At 35.3% G+C, this 18819-nt stretch overlaps 1 protein-coding gene across 1 annotated transcript; it reads right to left on the bottom strand.

Annotated features, from left to right (window-relative positions):
• Positions 1-5917: 5917 nt before the first annotated feature.
• Positions 5918-11810, bottom strand: LOC127160936 (E3 ubiquitin-protein ligase TRIM39-like). The gene is made up of 7 exons (XM_051103572.1): positions 11710-11810; positions 10985-11538; positions 10692-10787; positions 7139-7306; positions 6906-7044; positions 6776-6811; positions 5918-6617 (listed from the first exon to the last, which is right to left on the bottom strand). Exons 1-7 carry the CDS (start codon positions 11720-11722, stop codon positions 6070-6072), a joined length of 1554 nt encoding a protein of 517 aa, XP_050959529.1. The 5' UTR covers positions 11723-11810; the 3' UTR covers positions 5918-6069.
• Between the last annotated feature and the right edge of the window lie 7009 nt (positions 11811-18819).

The raw sequence follows: 18819 nt of genomic DNA on the forward strand, positions 1-18819 counted from the left end.
CTGATGGACTGTTATGCTGGATTTGGAGTAAGATGAAACACATTCACATTTGCAGTCCCTCCACTTCACCCCCAGAGGTCATTATTGTCTTTTTCCCCTCTTATTAGTGTTTTGACATGGATTTACATTCATTTACTCCCAGATTAGATCAGTTGTTTTTTTTTTACTCATGCATGTGACATTATATAATGACTATAATTTGTTTTTAGTAAATGTGTTCATGTGCTCCATGTGTTCAGTCTGAGATTCTGTATGCAGTATGCAAGTTATTCATCAAAACAATATCCCTTGTGATGAGAAGAGATTAATTCCCATTTACTCAATTTTTAATCTTATTTTTATTTATTTTGCATTTGACATGTTAACACTTTTATTTTACATTAAGTTCTATATATTTAACATTATTTATTTGTGTTGTCTATTTTGGTACTATATAGGTGTTCTTTGCATGCACACTAAAACAGTTTTTAGAAATTGTAATTAATTTCACAATTAATAACAAAGAACCAACATGTAACAATGATTTAAACATGGCATGTTAAAGTAATAGTATTTCCAAAAAAATCCAATAAAATCATGTTTTACAGTGCAGTACTGAGTTATGAATCATGGCAACAAAGCTTTGTTGACTGATCAATAGTTTTACAAGAAATGGTGAGGTTTCTTCCTGTTCATCATCTTTTATTTATTTATTTATTAATAATGGAAAATATCTATTACTTATAGCTGGAATGTGTGTTTAAGACAGACAGAGAGAGAAATGTGGGAGTAAAGTGATCAGAGTGTCACTGTAAGTGAGAGCATTAAAAGTGTAATAACAGTTTAAGGATATAATCCATCATGCCGGAGAGATAGACAGACTGAAACTGAGATCTAACAGGTCATCATTTTGTGTTGATTAGATGATAAATCCATTAATATTAGTGGAAAATGCCGGATGATTTATTGCTGACGGGACTGAGATTTGAGATTTGTTTTCTCAGGTCATCATTTTGTGTTGATTAGATGATAAATGCCCATTCATTAAAAGAGTGGATGAAACCTGGGATGATTCATCTTGCTGAGAAAACTGAGATTAAAGTTTCTTGGTCACTAAAGACTATTTACAACAATGTTGGTGTGATTGTTTTTGTCTTCAAAAAACAACATAACGTAAATATAAAATGTCCGTCTACACTGTAACATGTCCCAAGTTACTTGTATTTTATTCTCTTATTTCTGCATGATTAGAGCGGTTGTAGTAATTCTACAGGGCACTAGAGGGCGCTCTAGAGAGCTTGCATACAGGATATAGGGGTAGCTGATACAGAGAAGAAGTAGATTCGTTTGGTGGAGGGAGCATGTGGTTGTGTTCCCTTTGGCTTCCAGAAAATCTCAGAGTCCTGATTGAGAAACCTTGTGTTTTTAGCTCAATCTAAGGGACTCCTTAATATCTTTAAATATCACTAAGCTTGTTGTTTCACTGCCCTTAAAAAAGGGAAAGTGTTCATAATAACAGCTAGATATTTAAGCACAAAATAACTTGGTATGCTGGCTGGAGAAAGAGGAAAAGCCAGAAGTGGGACTGAAGCCTCAAAACAACTTTATTTCAACGTACTCAATGTTTTTTTTTTTTACTTACTGGACTAAACCTGAAACGTTTGGGGAAGTGCAATTATCTTTTTACTACCTCAAAGACACTGAACTGTTTGTTATTAATTTTTTTTTGTTGTTGTTTCTGAAATCAATTGTTTAAGTTTTTGGTGGGTTAATAAGAGAATTTAAGTTAAATTTGAGCACTAGAATAAACAAGGATCACACAGAATTAGCTCGGTGGTTGTTTCTTTAATTTAGTAATGTTAGATCAAAGAAATTACTCTGGTAACATGGGAAGTGTTACAACACTGTAGAATATTTATATTTGACCCTGGACCACAAAACCAGTCATAAGGGTCTTTTTTTTTAACTGAATGACTGAATAAATAAGCTTTCCATTGATGGAATTTGGATTATCTAAAAAAAAAAAAAAAAAATTAACTTAATTTTTAGTAAGAGGAGTCGGTTTATTGTTTATTATGATTTGAACAAAAATACTCTAAACATGTTTCGATCAAAAGTTTTGATGATCTTAGATACTGAAGTATTTGTTCAAAATGTGCCCAAACTTTTCAAACTGAGTCATCTGAACAAACTATTGTACATTGCACAATGTTGTCCAAGTTCCCATCATGCATTGCAGCTTACATTTTAAGTATTTGTGCATCTCACGACTGTTGTATTTAATATATTTCTGTATGGGTGTAAAAGATTTGCCTATAGTTTCTGATTTGCTATGCCAGGACATAGTGGTTGCTGTCCAGTTCAAAGTAGTTTTAGTGCATGAAGTTGCTGGGGTGTTGGTTGCTGACTGGTTACTTACAGTTTAATGTAAGATGTACAGTATGTCTGTATTACCTGTTTTACTATTTGATTGCTTAAAAAAGTAATAGCTTCAACAAACTGTGATTAACAGCTTGGATTTTCCAGATTATTCCAGAATCAAATGTCTGCCAGACTTCTGTTTGTGTACTATATAAGAAACCATAATAATGCAAACATGCAGAAAAGTAAAAGCTAATGCATTGTGGTAATATAATGTGGTTTTCCATGAAATCCGGTAACACTACGATAATCTTTATGCTTTGCAACATTAGTGTACTTCCTATCCAAATTCTGCAGAACAAGAGTCAAACCCAAAACTGTCTGCATGGAACTGAAGATATGATCTTGAGTCTTTTTGTTGTCTTCACTGGACAGACCATTGAGAGCAATCAGTCGGCAATTATTGTGCACACACACACAGACACACAAACACATGCATACACAAACACGGCATAATTCAGTCGTCTGCTTCTGGTTACAGGCGCTCTAAAAGTGTTCAGGTTTTCTGGGTGAAGTTTATCCGTGTGGGTCAAAGATCATTAATTCCTGCTTTAACTAAAGTGTTCAAACGAATCCCACAATACATCTGCAGTTCCTCATTATGGATGTGACTGAATTCATCACACTCATGACTGGATATACAATGGGTCAAGACCTCCTGATTCTGAGAGCTTCTGATATCATCATCTACTGTGACAAATCTACTTTTCTTTAGACAGAGAAACACATGGAAATAATGAATTGTGGGCAGCATGTCAAATGGCTCATTACTGATGTACAGTATGACATTTTGATAAATGAATATGCATGTGTTAGAATTTAAGGAGGCATTTCTATGAAAACATAAAACAGATGTTCAGAATACTACTGACAATTTAACGCTATTGTATATGACAACAGAATGAACAGGACATTCATCAGGAGCTAAAATCAACTTTAACTTATACTTTTCATATTATCAATCAACATATTTTGAATCAAAGTGATTTGTGTAATTTGATCCAACAAGATGAATGTTTTCCAGACACAAACCAGCTAACAAAAATCCTTTGATAATACTTACTGATGATGTTTGTGATGGTGTGTTCCCTCCATAATGATGTCACTTCCTGTTGGGTGATGTCATCAAGTAACTAGCTGTTGCTAAAGGGATAATTCACACAAAAATAAAAAATTGCTGAAAATGTGCTCACCCTCAGGCCATCCAAGATGTAGATGAGTTTGTTTCTTCATCAGATTTGTAGAAATGTGTCATTCCATCACTTGCTCACTAATGGATCCTCTGTAGTGAATGGGTGCCGTCAGAATAAGAGTCCAAACAATTGATAAAAACATCACAATAATCCACAAGTAATCCACACCACTCCAGTCCATCAGTTAACATCTTAAGAAGTGAAAAGTTGTGTGTTTGTAAGAGACAAATCCATTATTAAGATGTTTTTAACTTCAAACAGATGCTTCTGGCTAAAATATGAGTCTGTAATCCATAATAACACTCCTTCTTTAACAAAGTGGGATGTGAAGGAAAGTGACATTGAGTGTGATTATGAGTTTAACATAATCCAATAAATTATGACTGAATAGCCGACATACAGGTGAGAGAGACAAATAGGCAGGATATTGAGGGCCAGTGCATGTCATCAGCTCTCTATGTGCTGTCTATGAAACTCTATTTTGGTCTCTCTGGTAGTTTCTACACACAGAAAGCTGAGAGGTGCTGACTGCACGAGCTAATGTTCAGTAATGTTCGTCACTGGTTCACTGATCACTGTGCAGCTAATGCTCATGTTACGGGCTAATGTGACATTACATGCTGAACAACACTTTCAAAAACAGGCCTACTGTAAATACACAGGAAAACATTTAATAAATACTGAGTTCTTAATGTATTTATAGTGAATGTAATTTAATAAATGAAAGTGAAGACATTTTGAAGACATAAAATTTGGAAGTGATCAGTAGAAAAGTGTTTTTCAACAGAGCAAAAGTGTTTTTGGATTGGTCAGTCTGTCTGGTCTGGTCAGTCAGCATTTCAATTGTTAAATTAAATTAAACTACAATTAGTCATGGTTTTTTTATTTTTTGAACATCTTAATTCTGGGATCAATATATAACAATCTTAATTAAATTAACTCTTCTGTAAATATTAAATTGTCTCAAATGACAGATACAATCAGCAGCAAGTCCTACTGGTTAGATAATTAAGGTATTAGTATAATAGCATCTCATGTGGTGGGTTAATGAGAGAGCCAAGACTTTCATTAATTATATTTATATTATTATATTTAAATATATCAATTATAAATAAAATTAATAAGATTTAGTTGTTTACTTCCAAGATTGAAAGGATTAGTATATTTACTGCTGATCTGAACACCACAACACAATAAACACAATAAACAATAATCATTCTGGATTTCATGCTGAAATAGAATTTGGCATGGATGTCAATTTACACCATTTGTGTTACAGACATATTTTCTCTGATTTTTTTTTTTTTTTTTTTTTATAAGGTTTCAAATTGGTGAATAGAACCTAATTCACTTCCGACTTTTTTTTTTCCTTTTTTCTTTCTTGCTTTTTTTTTTTTTTATATTATGGTATTTTTAGTTTCCTTAAAGTACCAAGCACATACTGTGGTGTATGAATACAGTAATCATACAGTTCTATGATATATATCAAAGTATTACCATTTAATGTATCACAGTAAAATCACAGAACTATTTATTAAGGTTACCATACCTGTAGATTTGTTTTTGATCAGATTTTACAGCCAATTTCACTTTATCGAATGGAAATTAGGACAAAAAATGGCATGAATATATGAAAAGTTGAACAAAAATAATTTATTCAACAAGCATTATACATTTACATTACATATTTAAATAAAATGTAACTATAACATATAGAATTGAAAAATGTAAAATTAAATGATAAAAAACTAGCAGCACAATGGTTTCAGATTTGTAACTAGATAAAAATGTTTAAGTTGTCTTGAGAAACCGGAACAGAACGTTTTAAAAGGTTTGAAAAGTTTATAAAGTTTAAGAAGTTTTAAAAAGTTTAAAAAGTTTTAAGTTTGATGGTTTTCAGTCTGAAATAGTTCGAAGTCTAAAGTAGTTTTAAAAGGTTAAAGTTTGAATGTTTTGAAAGCAAGACAGTCTGTCAGAGATAGATAGATAATAGATAGATAGATAGATAGATAGATAGATAATAGATAGATAACATAATTAGCATTTAGATAGATGAGTTTGAATGAGTTTGAATGGATTAGAAATACAGTACATAGAAGGGAAGTTTGATTGAGTCTCAAAGGATTCTGGGAGTTTTGACAGTTGGAATTTGAAAAGTGTTGCTCATTTGAACATTCTGACAATGTAAGTCTATGGGATTTTTAGATAATTTTAATGAGTTTGAATTTTAGGAAAATCGTAAGTCCGATTCAGTTAGAAAAGATTTGAACACAGCAACTAACATTTTTAGGAAAACCAGATCAGTCTGAAGATCTGGACTGAGTTTGGAGTTTGTAGAGTTAAAGCTCTAGGACGAGTTAGTATCGACAGATTTAGTCTCAGAAGAAAATAGCAGATCAGTAAGTTCTCTTTCTCAAGCCAACTTAATTATAAAAATCATTATTTCAATATTAGATTTCATATTAGGAGTTTAAAATCATTTATTATCATTGACAGGTGTGATGATCAGTGGGTTTGAGTTTTTACCTTCATAGTTTAAGGATGGGCTAAAATATGGATAGAGTTTTTCTGTGAAAGACTGACCAGTGTAAGAGTAGATATGAGAGCTGGACTCCACATCATAAAAGGAGACCAGACCCTCCTCATAATCCACAAACACACCGACCCGCTGCGGATTCACTCTCAGACACAGAGAGACAGGAGGATCATCACAGGCTTTATATTCATTTCCATTCCTCAGCCACACAGTCCAGTATCCATTACTGGGACTCAGTGTGATCTTTCCCTTCCTGTTAATGGATTCTCTGGCCACTCCTAAATCCCATTCAGTCTTTCCCTTCACCTGCACCTCAAAATAAAATCTCCCTGAGGAGAATCCCTCCTTTCCCAAGACACAGGAACATGGATCAAATCTCTCTGGTTTGTTTGGGAGCTTCTGCTCAATGTCTCCATGTCTCACTTCTTTTCCATCATCAGACAGGATGAGATATGGACTAGCTGTATCAGGATCCAGAGTCACATCCACTGAGAAAACAAAGAATATCAATCACAACTTTACAATACACAGATTTTGAATTGCTGATGGTTTTAATTTTTAATTCAGTTTTTAATCAGTTTGTACCACTGTAACAATGCTGTGAGTGTATGGATGTAAACTAGTGTAGTGCAGAGTCACACTGTACCTGCATACTGCTGCATCCACTTCAGCTCTGTAGAGACTAATGACAATAAACATCAGCAGATCTTAACATCTCATTTAAAGAATCCTGAAAATATCATGTTTCTATCTGATCAGTGTGTGTACTGACATACCAGTTTGTGTGAGTTTCTCATCTATAGTGTCCTTCAGTTGAGTCAGATCTCTTCTCAGAGTCTCCAGACTCTCATGAGTCTTCACACTGATCTCCGGCCAGTTCCTGGTGTTTGTAGGGCTGCACAGGGATGAGTAAATCTACAGCAGGAGAGAGGAGAAATCCTTCATCATGGGGAGTGTTATGGTGTCATATACTGCATTATGATTGATCAGAGAGATCAGGTTGACTGACCTGTAGGAGGTGGAGGTGATCTTCAGTGTGTGAGAGCTGCTCCAGCTCAGTGTTTCTCATCTTTAGCTCAGTGATCTCCTGCTCCAGCTCTTCAATCAGCTCTTCCTCCTGTTTCTCTGCTGCTTTCTGCTGCTCCTCCATCATCTCCAGCAGTTCAGCATAAAATCTCTGTTGCAAGAATCAGTGTTACTATTGCTCATACATCAGTGTTTTCAAGGGGTTTTAGAATCACACAACAGAAGAATAAACTTCATCCTGCACCATTTACACTGGTTGATTCTCAAATCATGTGTCTTCTTGAGGAGACTTGTGATTACTTTACTGTCATCAGGCATTCACTGATGAGGTCTGGAAAGAAGGCTTGATAAGAATAAAGAGCTGCTCAATAAATTCTAGAAATAAATTGATTCAAGTTATACTGTACAGCAGCTTTACTACTCCAGTAGTACATGAAACATTTTCCTCCATATCATCTCAATTATGCTATAGGTGCAGGATGGCAGAGGAGGCATTGGCACATTTAATTTGGATTTGCTGTATTTTGTATGATCCCTGGTCAAACATTTTGAATTGTTTTCAAGAGCAAATGGAACAGACATTCAATCTGACCACAACCTGGCTATTTCGGATATTCTGAGCTGACTGACTCTTTTGTATTGTAAACTTTCCCTCTTCCTGTTTTCAATGAAATTACAGGCCTGATGTCGGCATTTTTTTTTTTTTTTTTTTTTTTCAAAGATCGTTATCCCCTCTGCTATACTTACTGATGCTAACCAGCCATGACTCAAAATCATCCTCATCATCCCCTATATAATGGTGTAGGGTAGAGTGGGGTAAAACGCCCCCTATAGTTTTTCCCAATATATCCGCAAGTCAAGATACATTTTTATTGTAACTTTGAACTATGTTGACAAGAATGATGTAGAAGTATTCACTATGAAGCCTACACTGGTGATGTACTGAAAAGAAAACAGATTTCACAGCAAATTATCTCATTTTTAGCAGTAAGAAAAAAAAGTGTTTTAAAGCTTGTTGTTTTGTAGAAAATCACAGTTAAATATGATATGAAAACAATAGGATCTGTAGATATGGAGTATGTGTTATTTAATAAAATATAATTATACTTTCAGAATGACATAATTTCTTTCTCAAACACATTCAGTGGGGTAAAACGCCCCTAGAGGGCAATGGGCAATTACTGCAGTCACTGGGGTTCCTCAGGGATCAGTTCTTGGACCCCTCCTCTTCTCCATATACACTACATCACTGGGGCCCATCATACAGGCACATGGCTTCTCTTACCACTGCTATGCTGATGACACACAGCTCTATCTTTCATTTCAACCAGATGATCCAACAGTAGCTGCACGGTTCTCAGGCTGCTTGGCGGACATCTCGGAGTGGATGAAAGAACATCACCTACAGCTCAACCTGGCAAAGACTGAGCTCCTTGTTTTCCCTGCCACTCCGACTCTACAGCATGATTTCACCATCCATTTAGGTTCATCAACAATTACCCCACCAAGTTCTGCCAGAAATCTTGGTGTAATCTTTGATGACCAGGTGACTTTCAAAGACCATATAGTTAAAACGGCTCGATCTTGCAGGTTTGCCCTACACAACATCAGAAAGATGAGGCCCTTTCTAACAGAGCAGGCCACCCAACTTCTTGTCCAGGCCCTGGCCATCTCTAGGCTGGACTACTGCGATGCTCTTCTAGCCAGTCTTCCCTCATGCACAATCAAACCTCTACAAATGATTCAGAATGCAGCAGCACGACTGGTCTTCAACGAGCCCAAAAGGGCCCATGTCACACCTCTCTTTATCACCCTGTACTGGCTCCCGGTTGTGGCTCGCAACTCACTGCTACCAATCTACACTCCCTCCAGAAGTCTGAGATCCACCAGTGAGCGACGCCTCATTGTACCATCACAAAGAGGCACAAAATCACTTTCCAGAACATTCTCTTACACCGTTCCTGGTTGGTGGAATGTTCTTCCCACCGCTATCCAGAATGCCAACTCCCTAACAACTTTCAAGTGACTGCTGAAAACCCATCTCTTTCGACATCTCTTTTCGATTTGACTTAAAAAAAAAAAAAAAAAAAAAAAAAAAAAAAAAAAACACTTTACTCTACTCTTTTCCCTATTAGCTTGTACTTATCTGAACAATCCCTGTTTTATGGTACTATGAGCACTTCCTAAGTTGTTTTGCCTCTTTAGGACAAATCGCTTGATGTATTCCCCACCTGTAAGTCGCTTTGGATAAAAGCGTCTGCTAAATGAATAAATGTAAATGTAAATGTAATGTAAAGTTATTCTGTTCTGAACATCAAATCCTTTGTTTTTCCATCGAATATGTTCTAGGTTGAATAGGTTGAATAAAAATATTTGGACTTTACATTTATAAATTACCTCAAATTAGCATCAGGTAGCTATTTAAAACTGCTAATTGCTTTGTCAGACTGGAGGGCATTTTACCTCACCTGTGGAGCAAGATGTCCCCTTGGTACAAATTTAATTTCTGTTAAAAATCAAATAACATGTAAACTGGACATTTTTCATACTTGGTTTATAATTTATGTCATTGCCACTCAAACTATGATAACTTTTCTGAACACATTTAACTTTTATTTCACAGAAAAAAATCTTCTTAAGGGGGTGTTTTCCCCCACTCTACCCTATAGTATTTTATTGTATACACTATACTCTACCCTTACTCTTTTTTTTTTCAACACTGTTTTTACTGATTTTATGAACCTTAACATGAAAACAGAAAAATAATAAAAGAATCATTAGTATTATCCCAAAAAGGGTTAAATTGTGATAATTGAGGAACCTCTCAAAAATGTTTCAAAACTTCATACCACACCACAATAGTATTTTTAACAAAGGGATTACAAGTGCCTTTTTTTTTTTTTTTCAATTTGGACAGGGGTGCCGAGTACAGATACAGATTCAAGGGCAGTTGTCCGGATGTATTGGCCTCAATCCGTAACCAAGGGATAGAATTTTCATTTGTGAACCAGAACATCTTTGGAAGAACCTGACTAGAGCTTCCAGCTCACTCTTAACAAACTCATCTCCACTCCACAAAAAAATCTCCATTCTCTACACGCATCTGAACCCTTGTTCAGCAACAAAGTCAGTGCAATTAACCATTTATCAACTATTTAGTTGCGTTTCTAAGTTTTGACCCCTTTTATTTGATTGATTTTGATCTAATGGTTCTCATTAGGTTGTGGTTCACTGATTTTTAATACTGCCAGTTTTTTTGTTCTCTCTCTTTTCTTACTCTACTTCATTGTGTATGTATGTGTTTTGCTTAGTTAGTGTGTTACTCATAGTATTGTTTCTTATTGTGTTTAGTGCTCACAGTTCAGAGTCAAAAACATTGATCTTGCTACATGCTAAGTTACTGCTAGTACTGTATATAGTTGGGAAGCTATTCTTTCTTGGCCAGGAAGATGCTGCTGGACTGTTTATAAGGAGTCTTGGAGAGATGCAACTAAATGATGTATAACAAATATTTAATTTTAATTAAATGAACTCACTTTTCTGACTTCTGCTGAGTGTTTGATTTCTTGAATCTTCTTGAGTTTGTTCTGGATCATCTGCTGCACGTCTTTCTGTGTCTTCATCAGTTCAGTCTTTAGAGAGAACAACACAGACACATTTATCATAACAGAGATTTACTGTCTGATTTACTGAAACTTACAATACATTTTAAAAATGAACATGATCATTTTTTTTTCACAGGAAGAAATTAAATAAATTAAATTAATTGAAAATTTAAAAAAATCTTCATGATACGAGCCTCGTAAAAGCAGTTTTATCAGTAATTTACCTTCTTCTTTTCACTCTCCTCTTCTATAGGAACAGTGTTGTGGTTCTTGTGGTCTTTCACAGAGCAGATCAAACACACACATGTCTGATCATCTCTACAGAACAGATCCAGAGGTCTCTCATGTTTCTGACATATATAGTCCTCCAGATTACTCACAGGATCCATCAGTTTGTGTTTCTTCAAACCTGCCACTCTCAAATGAGGCTCCAGGTGAGTTTCACAGTAAGAGCTCTGACACACCAGACACGACTTCAGGGCTTTCAGCTTTCTTTCCTCACAGATGTCACACAGAACTTCAGTTGTTTTCTCAGGACTTTTCTTTTTATAGTGATCTACGAGCTCTCTGAGTGTGGTATTAATCTTGAGATCAGGTCTTTGATTGAATGTTTCTTTACAGTATGGACAGCTGCAGGTCTGACTGTTGTCCCAGCACTTATTCAGACAGGTCTTGCAGAAGTTGTGTCCACATGGAGTCGTGACTGGATCAGTGAACACATCCAGACATATAGAGCACTGAAGCTCCTCAGTCAGTGGACCACTGGAGGATGACATTACTGGAAGAGACATTACTTAGAATTAGTGCACACTCATTCTATACTGTATATGAAGAATCCCATGATGCACCTCATGAAAGTAAAGAGTTTTCAGAGACAAAGATCATGTACCGTCAGCTGGTTATTATTGTAAAATGAATGCTAATGTGAAGCTAACTAATGACCACTTACCTAATAAATGCATAACAAGAAATACTGAGCAGCTAAAACCAGGTCACCAGGTCTTTCTTGCTTTTGTCGATGTTGGTGAAGATTCTGCCATTGTTTTTTATCTCTTCAAAGCTTTTCAAGAAAAAATATTGCACTTTACAGTAAAAGTAAATTTTACAGTAAATTTTTTTTTAAAATTCAAAACCAAATTAGATCATGCCACCTAAACCAATATTTATATTCAATTGGTTTATATATGTTAATGACATTAATTAGGAATCTTTTAAAAGGTAGAGGTCTGACCACCATTCAGTAGTGCACAAGTTCAACATCATTTGCCATTCATAGATTTCACATCAGAAAGGGAGGCGTACATGTGCTTTCTCTGCATACATTCATTCTATGAATCACACTCACACATATTTGAGAGATGATCGTAAGATCAAATTTAGTATGTGTTTTGCACAACAATTGATAAATCAGGCCCACTGTGCATGCATTAGTATTATGCAAGTGGATATTCTGATCATATATATTTTAAGCATATTTTCAGTTCCAAACCACATTATCATTTTCAGATGATGTGTAACTGTTAATGAGGGAAAGTGACTTAAAGTGGGTAAAAATAGGAAAAAAGAGACTTAACTGATGCTGAAACATCACAAATTGCAAAATGCCTTTCAGGAAAATGCAGTACTTTGGAAATTTCCAAACTAATTCAGTGTGACCATTGGACAATCAACTGGTTTGTCAACAATAGTCAGCAGGGTTGCAAAAAATGTGTTAAGAGGAAAAGGCGCAAATTGACAGTAAAAGATCTGCATAGAATTAAGCATGAAACCACCAGGAGCCCTTCAGACTCCAGTGCCACTGTATTCTAGAACCTCAACTTCCCCGGAGTCTCCAGAAGTTTCAGATGCCTGGTTCTCAGAGAATTTGCTATGACAAAGAAAGTTGAAAATAACCCCCACTGAACAAAAATCACAAGCGGAAACTTTCTAGATTGGACCAAGAAATCCAAGAAGACCAATTTTTCAAAGGTTTTATGGACAGATGAAATGAGAGTAACGCTTGATAGACCAGACGGCTGGGCCGTGTTTGACTCACTAACAGACACAGAGCAGAAGCTAATGGTCCACTACATGCAGTCAAGTATTCCACTGAGTGGTTTGCCAGAAAAGGCTGCAAGATAACAGAATAATGTCCTGTCCCCTTTCTCACCTCATTTGATTTGCATTAGCTACAAATCTAACTTTTTGTTAGTAATTTTTATGAAATTACTGTTTTTTTTTTTAGTTTGTTGCATAATAATTATGCACACCTTTATGTTGTATGGCAAACTGACAGAAACACCAGACTTTGCTTTATAACCAATCAAATCACATACTGTTAATGCAATTCTGATACAGTTTCAGTGCAGAAAACAGCTAAAGCAGCTGAGTATCTAACACGCTTAAACCTGCTTCTCTCCAACTTATTCCAGTCTGACATAAACCTACAAAACCAGACCACTTCCATTAGAAACCTGTTCAGGATAATCTCTCTTATATTTCTATCACTTACCTGTGAGTATCTGGTGAGTTCACAAGGGTCTTTGAACGACTCAATATTCTGTTGTTTGAGTTTGAGTTTAGTTTCAGGCATCCATATTGTTGATGTAGTAAGTTTCAATTTCTCTGAATCTCTCACTGAACTACAGTGATGTCAGAGCTCCTCCTGTATTTACATAATTACATTTTCCCCTGTATTCAGTGTATTGGTTCCTGTGTGTCTGTTTGTATTGGGACTGATGTTTCTGTCGGCTCATGAAAAACAGATTTTAGCAGACTTGATTTTTTGGGAACACTTCTTGCGTAAATCTAGCAACAATATGGCAACACTAAACGCTAGCGCTCTGCTCCCTCTGGTGGCGCTGATGTGCCATTACATGCTGAACAACACGCTTATCCTGTACTATCCTCCTGAGCAGGGGCGTTTCTAGGATTATAAAACATCCGGGGCTAATGCCAAAACATCAGGGGCTAGTGGTGTTGGTTGGGAGCTCACATCATGCTCACATAAGATTTTGTTAGACACAAGTGGTTGAACCTGGATCCTTCTAGGCGGGTCCGGGGGCATTAAACTGGGGGTTAAAGACCTTGTCACACTATGAACAATAGTAAATAGTAATCACTGCAAATAACAAACATATCAAAGTATTATAACAAAATTATAACTTTTTAAAAAATATATGTTAGACAAATAAAATAATACATTTGAAGATGTATTTATAACTGTAGCAAATATATCGTTGCATGCAAAAAATAGCCCCGTTTTTTTCCCAAGTTTCTTTTTTTTTTTTTTTTTTTTTTTTTTTTTTTCTGTTTTCATTTTTCTGGACTTCTTTTTAATGTTACAATAGCCTTAAGGAATTCTGTGTTGTGTATTGTTCTGGTTATCAAATGAAGGTAAAAAATCTTAATTAAATTGATCTTCTAATGAAAATTATATTTTATTTTTGGCAAATAAAGGGGATTTACTATTCAAATTTAAAACATGGAAGAAATATCGCGTGAGGAATTTGTATACATTTTTATAAATTATTAGTAGTAGTCGTACAGGCACGTACATTATACTGAATGATTAATACAGTTAAACCGAACTTTTACTTTGACGGGTTGCCCTGAATACCTGTAAATTTCTTTGTGTATATTTGACGCTTGTTTTACTCAAATGAAACAGTGAAATGCTCATGAAGTGACAGAGCAGTTCTGGAGATGTTGTTAATGTTGTTATGTCCTCATTTAGTGAAACGGCAGACGCTGTATGGCAAGCCGTTTTAACATTTAATCTAAAAGCCATATTGGTATCTATATTCATGCTACTAGTACTTATTTTTTAGATACTAGTATCTTTTCCATTAAGTACTAGTACTTATTCATTAGCCACTAGTGCTTATTCTTTAGCTACTGGTGCCTTTTGTAAAGTTACTAGTACTTATTCATTAGATACTAGTACTTATTCCAATAGTGACTAGTATTTAATTACAATCTCTCTGTTAAGAAAAAATAGAAATAATACTTATTTTTTAGTTACTAGTAACTTTTTAGACCAGAGATATCCTGAACTTAATAGATACTAGTACTTTTTGAATTTGTATTTCTGGCAGTATGGTATGTTGAATATTAATGAACCAGCCACATACGAGAGAGATTAGAGAGGAAACGGAAACAAGGTGACGAATGTACTTTTTTTTTTTTTGAAACCACATAGAAAAAAAAATCATTTGTACTCAAGCACATAGAAAACATTTTTTTTTGCCAGTTTTGTAGACAGACGCTGTAATTTCGGAAACATAGTAGCCTAAAGTGTGTGTTTGGTTGGTCATCGGGTGCCCTCTGGTGGCAGAATAGAGAAAAGACACCAATTTTATTATGTATTAATTTCCTCTTTTTTTCCTCCAGTAAAAACAATGAATATCATATCAGGGTTGTATGTTAACTTTTTTTTTTGCATATAGCACTGGTGCTACAGACATTGAATGTTTTTACATAAATGTTCTGTACAGGGCATACCGATTCCAAACCCTTATGGTTTTCAGACAAGCATTTTCTTTATTTGGAAAAAAGGACAAAAAATATTATTAATATAAATAAATAAATAAATAAATAAATAAAAAGGTGTGCTGTACTTCTAGGGCTGCACAATTTGGCCAAAAATGTTGTTTTTATATATCAATATGACTAATAATGATTATGGTTATTAGTTTTATATAGAAACATTAAACAAAATAAGGAATATTACTTTTGTAATAACACTATTTCACTATAATATAAAAACTGAGCATTTAAGAATAAATATAATAATAAATATAGCTGCAAGAAAAATAAAAAAAAAAGTACACTTCTCTACACTGGGGAAAACTTAAGGATTTGCAAATGTTTACCTCAAAGTTCTTAATTATCTTTCCTTTTTTTTTACCCAAATCAGGGTTTTGTGAGCAATAATGAGTACTCAGTTAATGTAATTTCTTTTTCATTCATACTTGTCGTCGGAGGGCGCCCTCCACAATTGAGACTCACTGATGACGTTCCAGGAAATCCCTTCTATGGACAAAGGCTTTCAGCTTTTGCTGTAGATGTAGCCTAGTAGCTGAATAACATGAAGATAGACGTTTTACTGATGAAACATGAATAAAATAAACATTTATTGGGACAATATATGGCTTTTATCTGTGTTCTTCAAGCCATCTTGGGTATTTTGTATAAAAATAAAGTAAATTTAAAACGCAATGCTAACCTATAGCCTTTATCACCATTTAGAATAGTATAAAGTAGCATGATTTCTGCCTCTGTTTAATAAAACCATGTCAGATCACAAACATACGTTATTTCAAAGACTCAGCTGATGTTGTGAAGTGTATTTGGACTAAACATATCATTATACTTTTCTTGAACAACAGGTTTGTAATCTTTCCTTGTGTTTTCATGGTAACCAATTAGCAAGGTAGGCTAACAAAGCCACTTAGCTCTACTTAATAATCAAATTAATTCAGCATATTAATGTATTGTATTACCATGTGGACTCTTATTGGATGGTGGAGATGTACTCATGTTTATGTAATGATCTTTTTAAAAGAAGATATCTCCAAATACATTCTTACTAGTACTTTATGAGGTTAAAGATATCTCCAAATGAACAGGGAAGGGTAGTTATTTTGTTTTTGATATCATCTTTTCATTTCTGACAAGTAATTATTGCAATAGTGACTGGTATCTATTTAAATATTACTAGTAAGCATTCATTAGATACTAGTACTTATTGAATAGATACTGGTAACTAATTAATATATACTAATAGTTATTCATTAGGTACTAGTACGTACTTATTAAACACTAGTATCTTTCATAATTATTACTAGTAACAATTTTTATCTTACTAGTCAGATCTGCTTTTTTACTCGTCTTAAGTTATGACTAGTCTGAATGGCCACAGTAGAGTTCAATTAAACATTTTACTAGTGAAATAAAAATTCTTACTAGTAACATTTCAAATAAGTACTAGTATCGAATAAATTTGTACTGGCATCTTTTGAATAAATACTTGTTGCTAATCAATAAGTACTAGTATGTAACAAATAAGAACTAGTATCTATTTAATAGGTTAGAGTATCCAATAAATAAATACTAGTATCTAAAAAATAAGTACTAGTACTGTCACACCCCTGGACGTTTTAGTTGGTTTCTCCCATCATTTCCCCCTGCAGATCTGTGTGTTTTGGTCTCTCCCTCATTGTCTGCACCTGGTGTGTTAATCAGTCTGTCTATTTAATGTGTGTGATTACCCTCCTCTTGTGTCAGACCTTAATGTTACCACCCTGTGTTCCTTGTGGATTATATTAAACTGTTCGTTTCACTACGTCGTTGTTCGTCTGTTCCTGCCTGAAACGTGACAGAAGGTCTGACCGATACAGTTTTTTTTTTTTTTGAGTGTTTCCCCCGTTTTTTTCAGTCTTTTGTTTCTGTTGTGTTTTCCCCATGGATTCCCTACTCCGTCCGGAATTCATCCTCCTTCGGCTGAAGCAGGGGGATCTACCGCTCGAGGGATATACCGTCATGTTCCAACTAGTAGCTCACGCCACCAGCTACCCGGACGACGCGCTCTGTGCGTTTTATGACGCGAGTCTAGTACTAGTATCTAATAAATAAGTACTAGTGTCTATTTAATAGGTAGTATCTAATGAATGAGTACTGGTAGCTAAACAACAAGCACTAGTAGCTACAGAGGCGGAGCCGGAGCGACAGAGGACCGAGGCTCCGCCCTGGTCAGTCGTCGCCCCACCTTCACCTCTGGACTCTACTCCTCCGGCTGCGCCTCGTCGCTCCGTCCCTCCGGCTCTGTGGACCTCCTCCCTCCCGCGGGCACAGCCTCGGTCCTCTGTCGCTCCGGCTCCGCGAGGACGCGCCTTCCGGGAGGGGGAGGTAATGTCACACCCCTGGACGTTTTAGTTGGTTTCTCCCATCATTTCCCCCTGCAGATCTGTGTGTTTTGGTCTCTCCCTCATTGTCTGCACCTGGTGTGTTAATCAGTCTGTCTATTTAATGTGTGTGATTACCCTCCTCATGTGTCAGACCTTAATGTTACCACCCTGTGTTCCTGTGTTTCCCGAGTTCCTTGTGGATTATATTAAACTGTTCGTTTCACTACGTCGTTGTTCGTCTGTTCCTGCCTGAAACGTGACAAGTACCTAATGTTTAACTACTAGTACATAAAAATTATGTACTAGTCACAACTAGAATACATACTAGTCAAAACTGAAAAGTTGATATCTCAATGACAGATCACATAGAAATCAATGGTAAAATTTAAAATGTTTTACTAGTAACAACAGAATAGTTACTAGTCACTATTGAAATAAGTACTAGTATCTAATAAATAAGTACTAGTATCTATTTAATAGATGCTAGTATCTAACAATTAAATAGATACTTGTATCTAATGAATAAGTACTAGTATCTAATAAATAAGTACTAGTGTCTATTTAATAGGTAGTATCTAATGAATGAGTACTGGTAGCTAAACAACAAGCACTAGTAGCTAAAGAATAAGTACTAGTAGCTATGAATAAGTACTAGTACTTAATGGAAAAGATACTAGTAACTAAAAAATAAGTACTAGTAGCATGAAAATAGATACTAGTACGGCTTTTAGATTAAATGTTAAATCAGCTTGCCATAGTGTGGCAAAATGACAGAAACACCAAACTTTGCTTTACAACCAATCAAATTACATACTTTTTATACAAATCTAATACCATTTCAGTTCATTAAACAACTAAAGCAGGTGAGTATTTGTCATGCTGAAACCTGCTTCAGTTAAGCTTATTCCAGTCTGACATAAACCTAAACCAGACCACTTCCTTTAGAAACCTGTTCAGGACAGTCCCTTTTATTTTTCTATCACTTACTTGTGAGTATCTGATGTGTCCACAAGGGTCTTTGAACAGCTCAGTGTTCTGTTGTTTAAAGAGTTTGATCGTTTCAGGTGTTCATATTGCTGCTGGTCAAGTTTCACTTTCTCTGAATCTCTCACTGAACTACAGTGATGTCAGAGCTCCTCCTCTATTGACAGACTTACTGTGCGTTCACACCG

The sequence above is a fragment of the Labeo rohita genome, unplaced genomic scaffold (genome assembly GCF_022985175.1).
Source record: "Labeo rohita strain BAU-BD-2019 unplaced genomic scaffold, IGBB_LRoh.1.0 scaffold_498, whole genome shotgun sequence".
In the NCBI taxonomy this organism is placed as follows: Eukaryota; Metazoa; Chordata; class Actinopteri; order Cypriniformes; family Cyprinidae; genus Labeo; species Labeo rohita.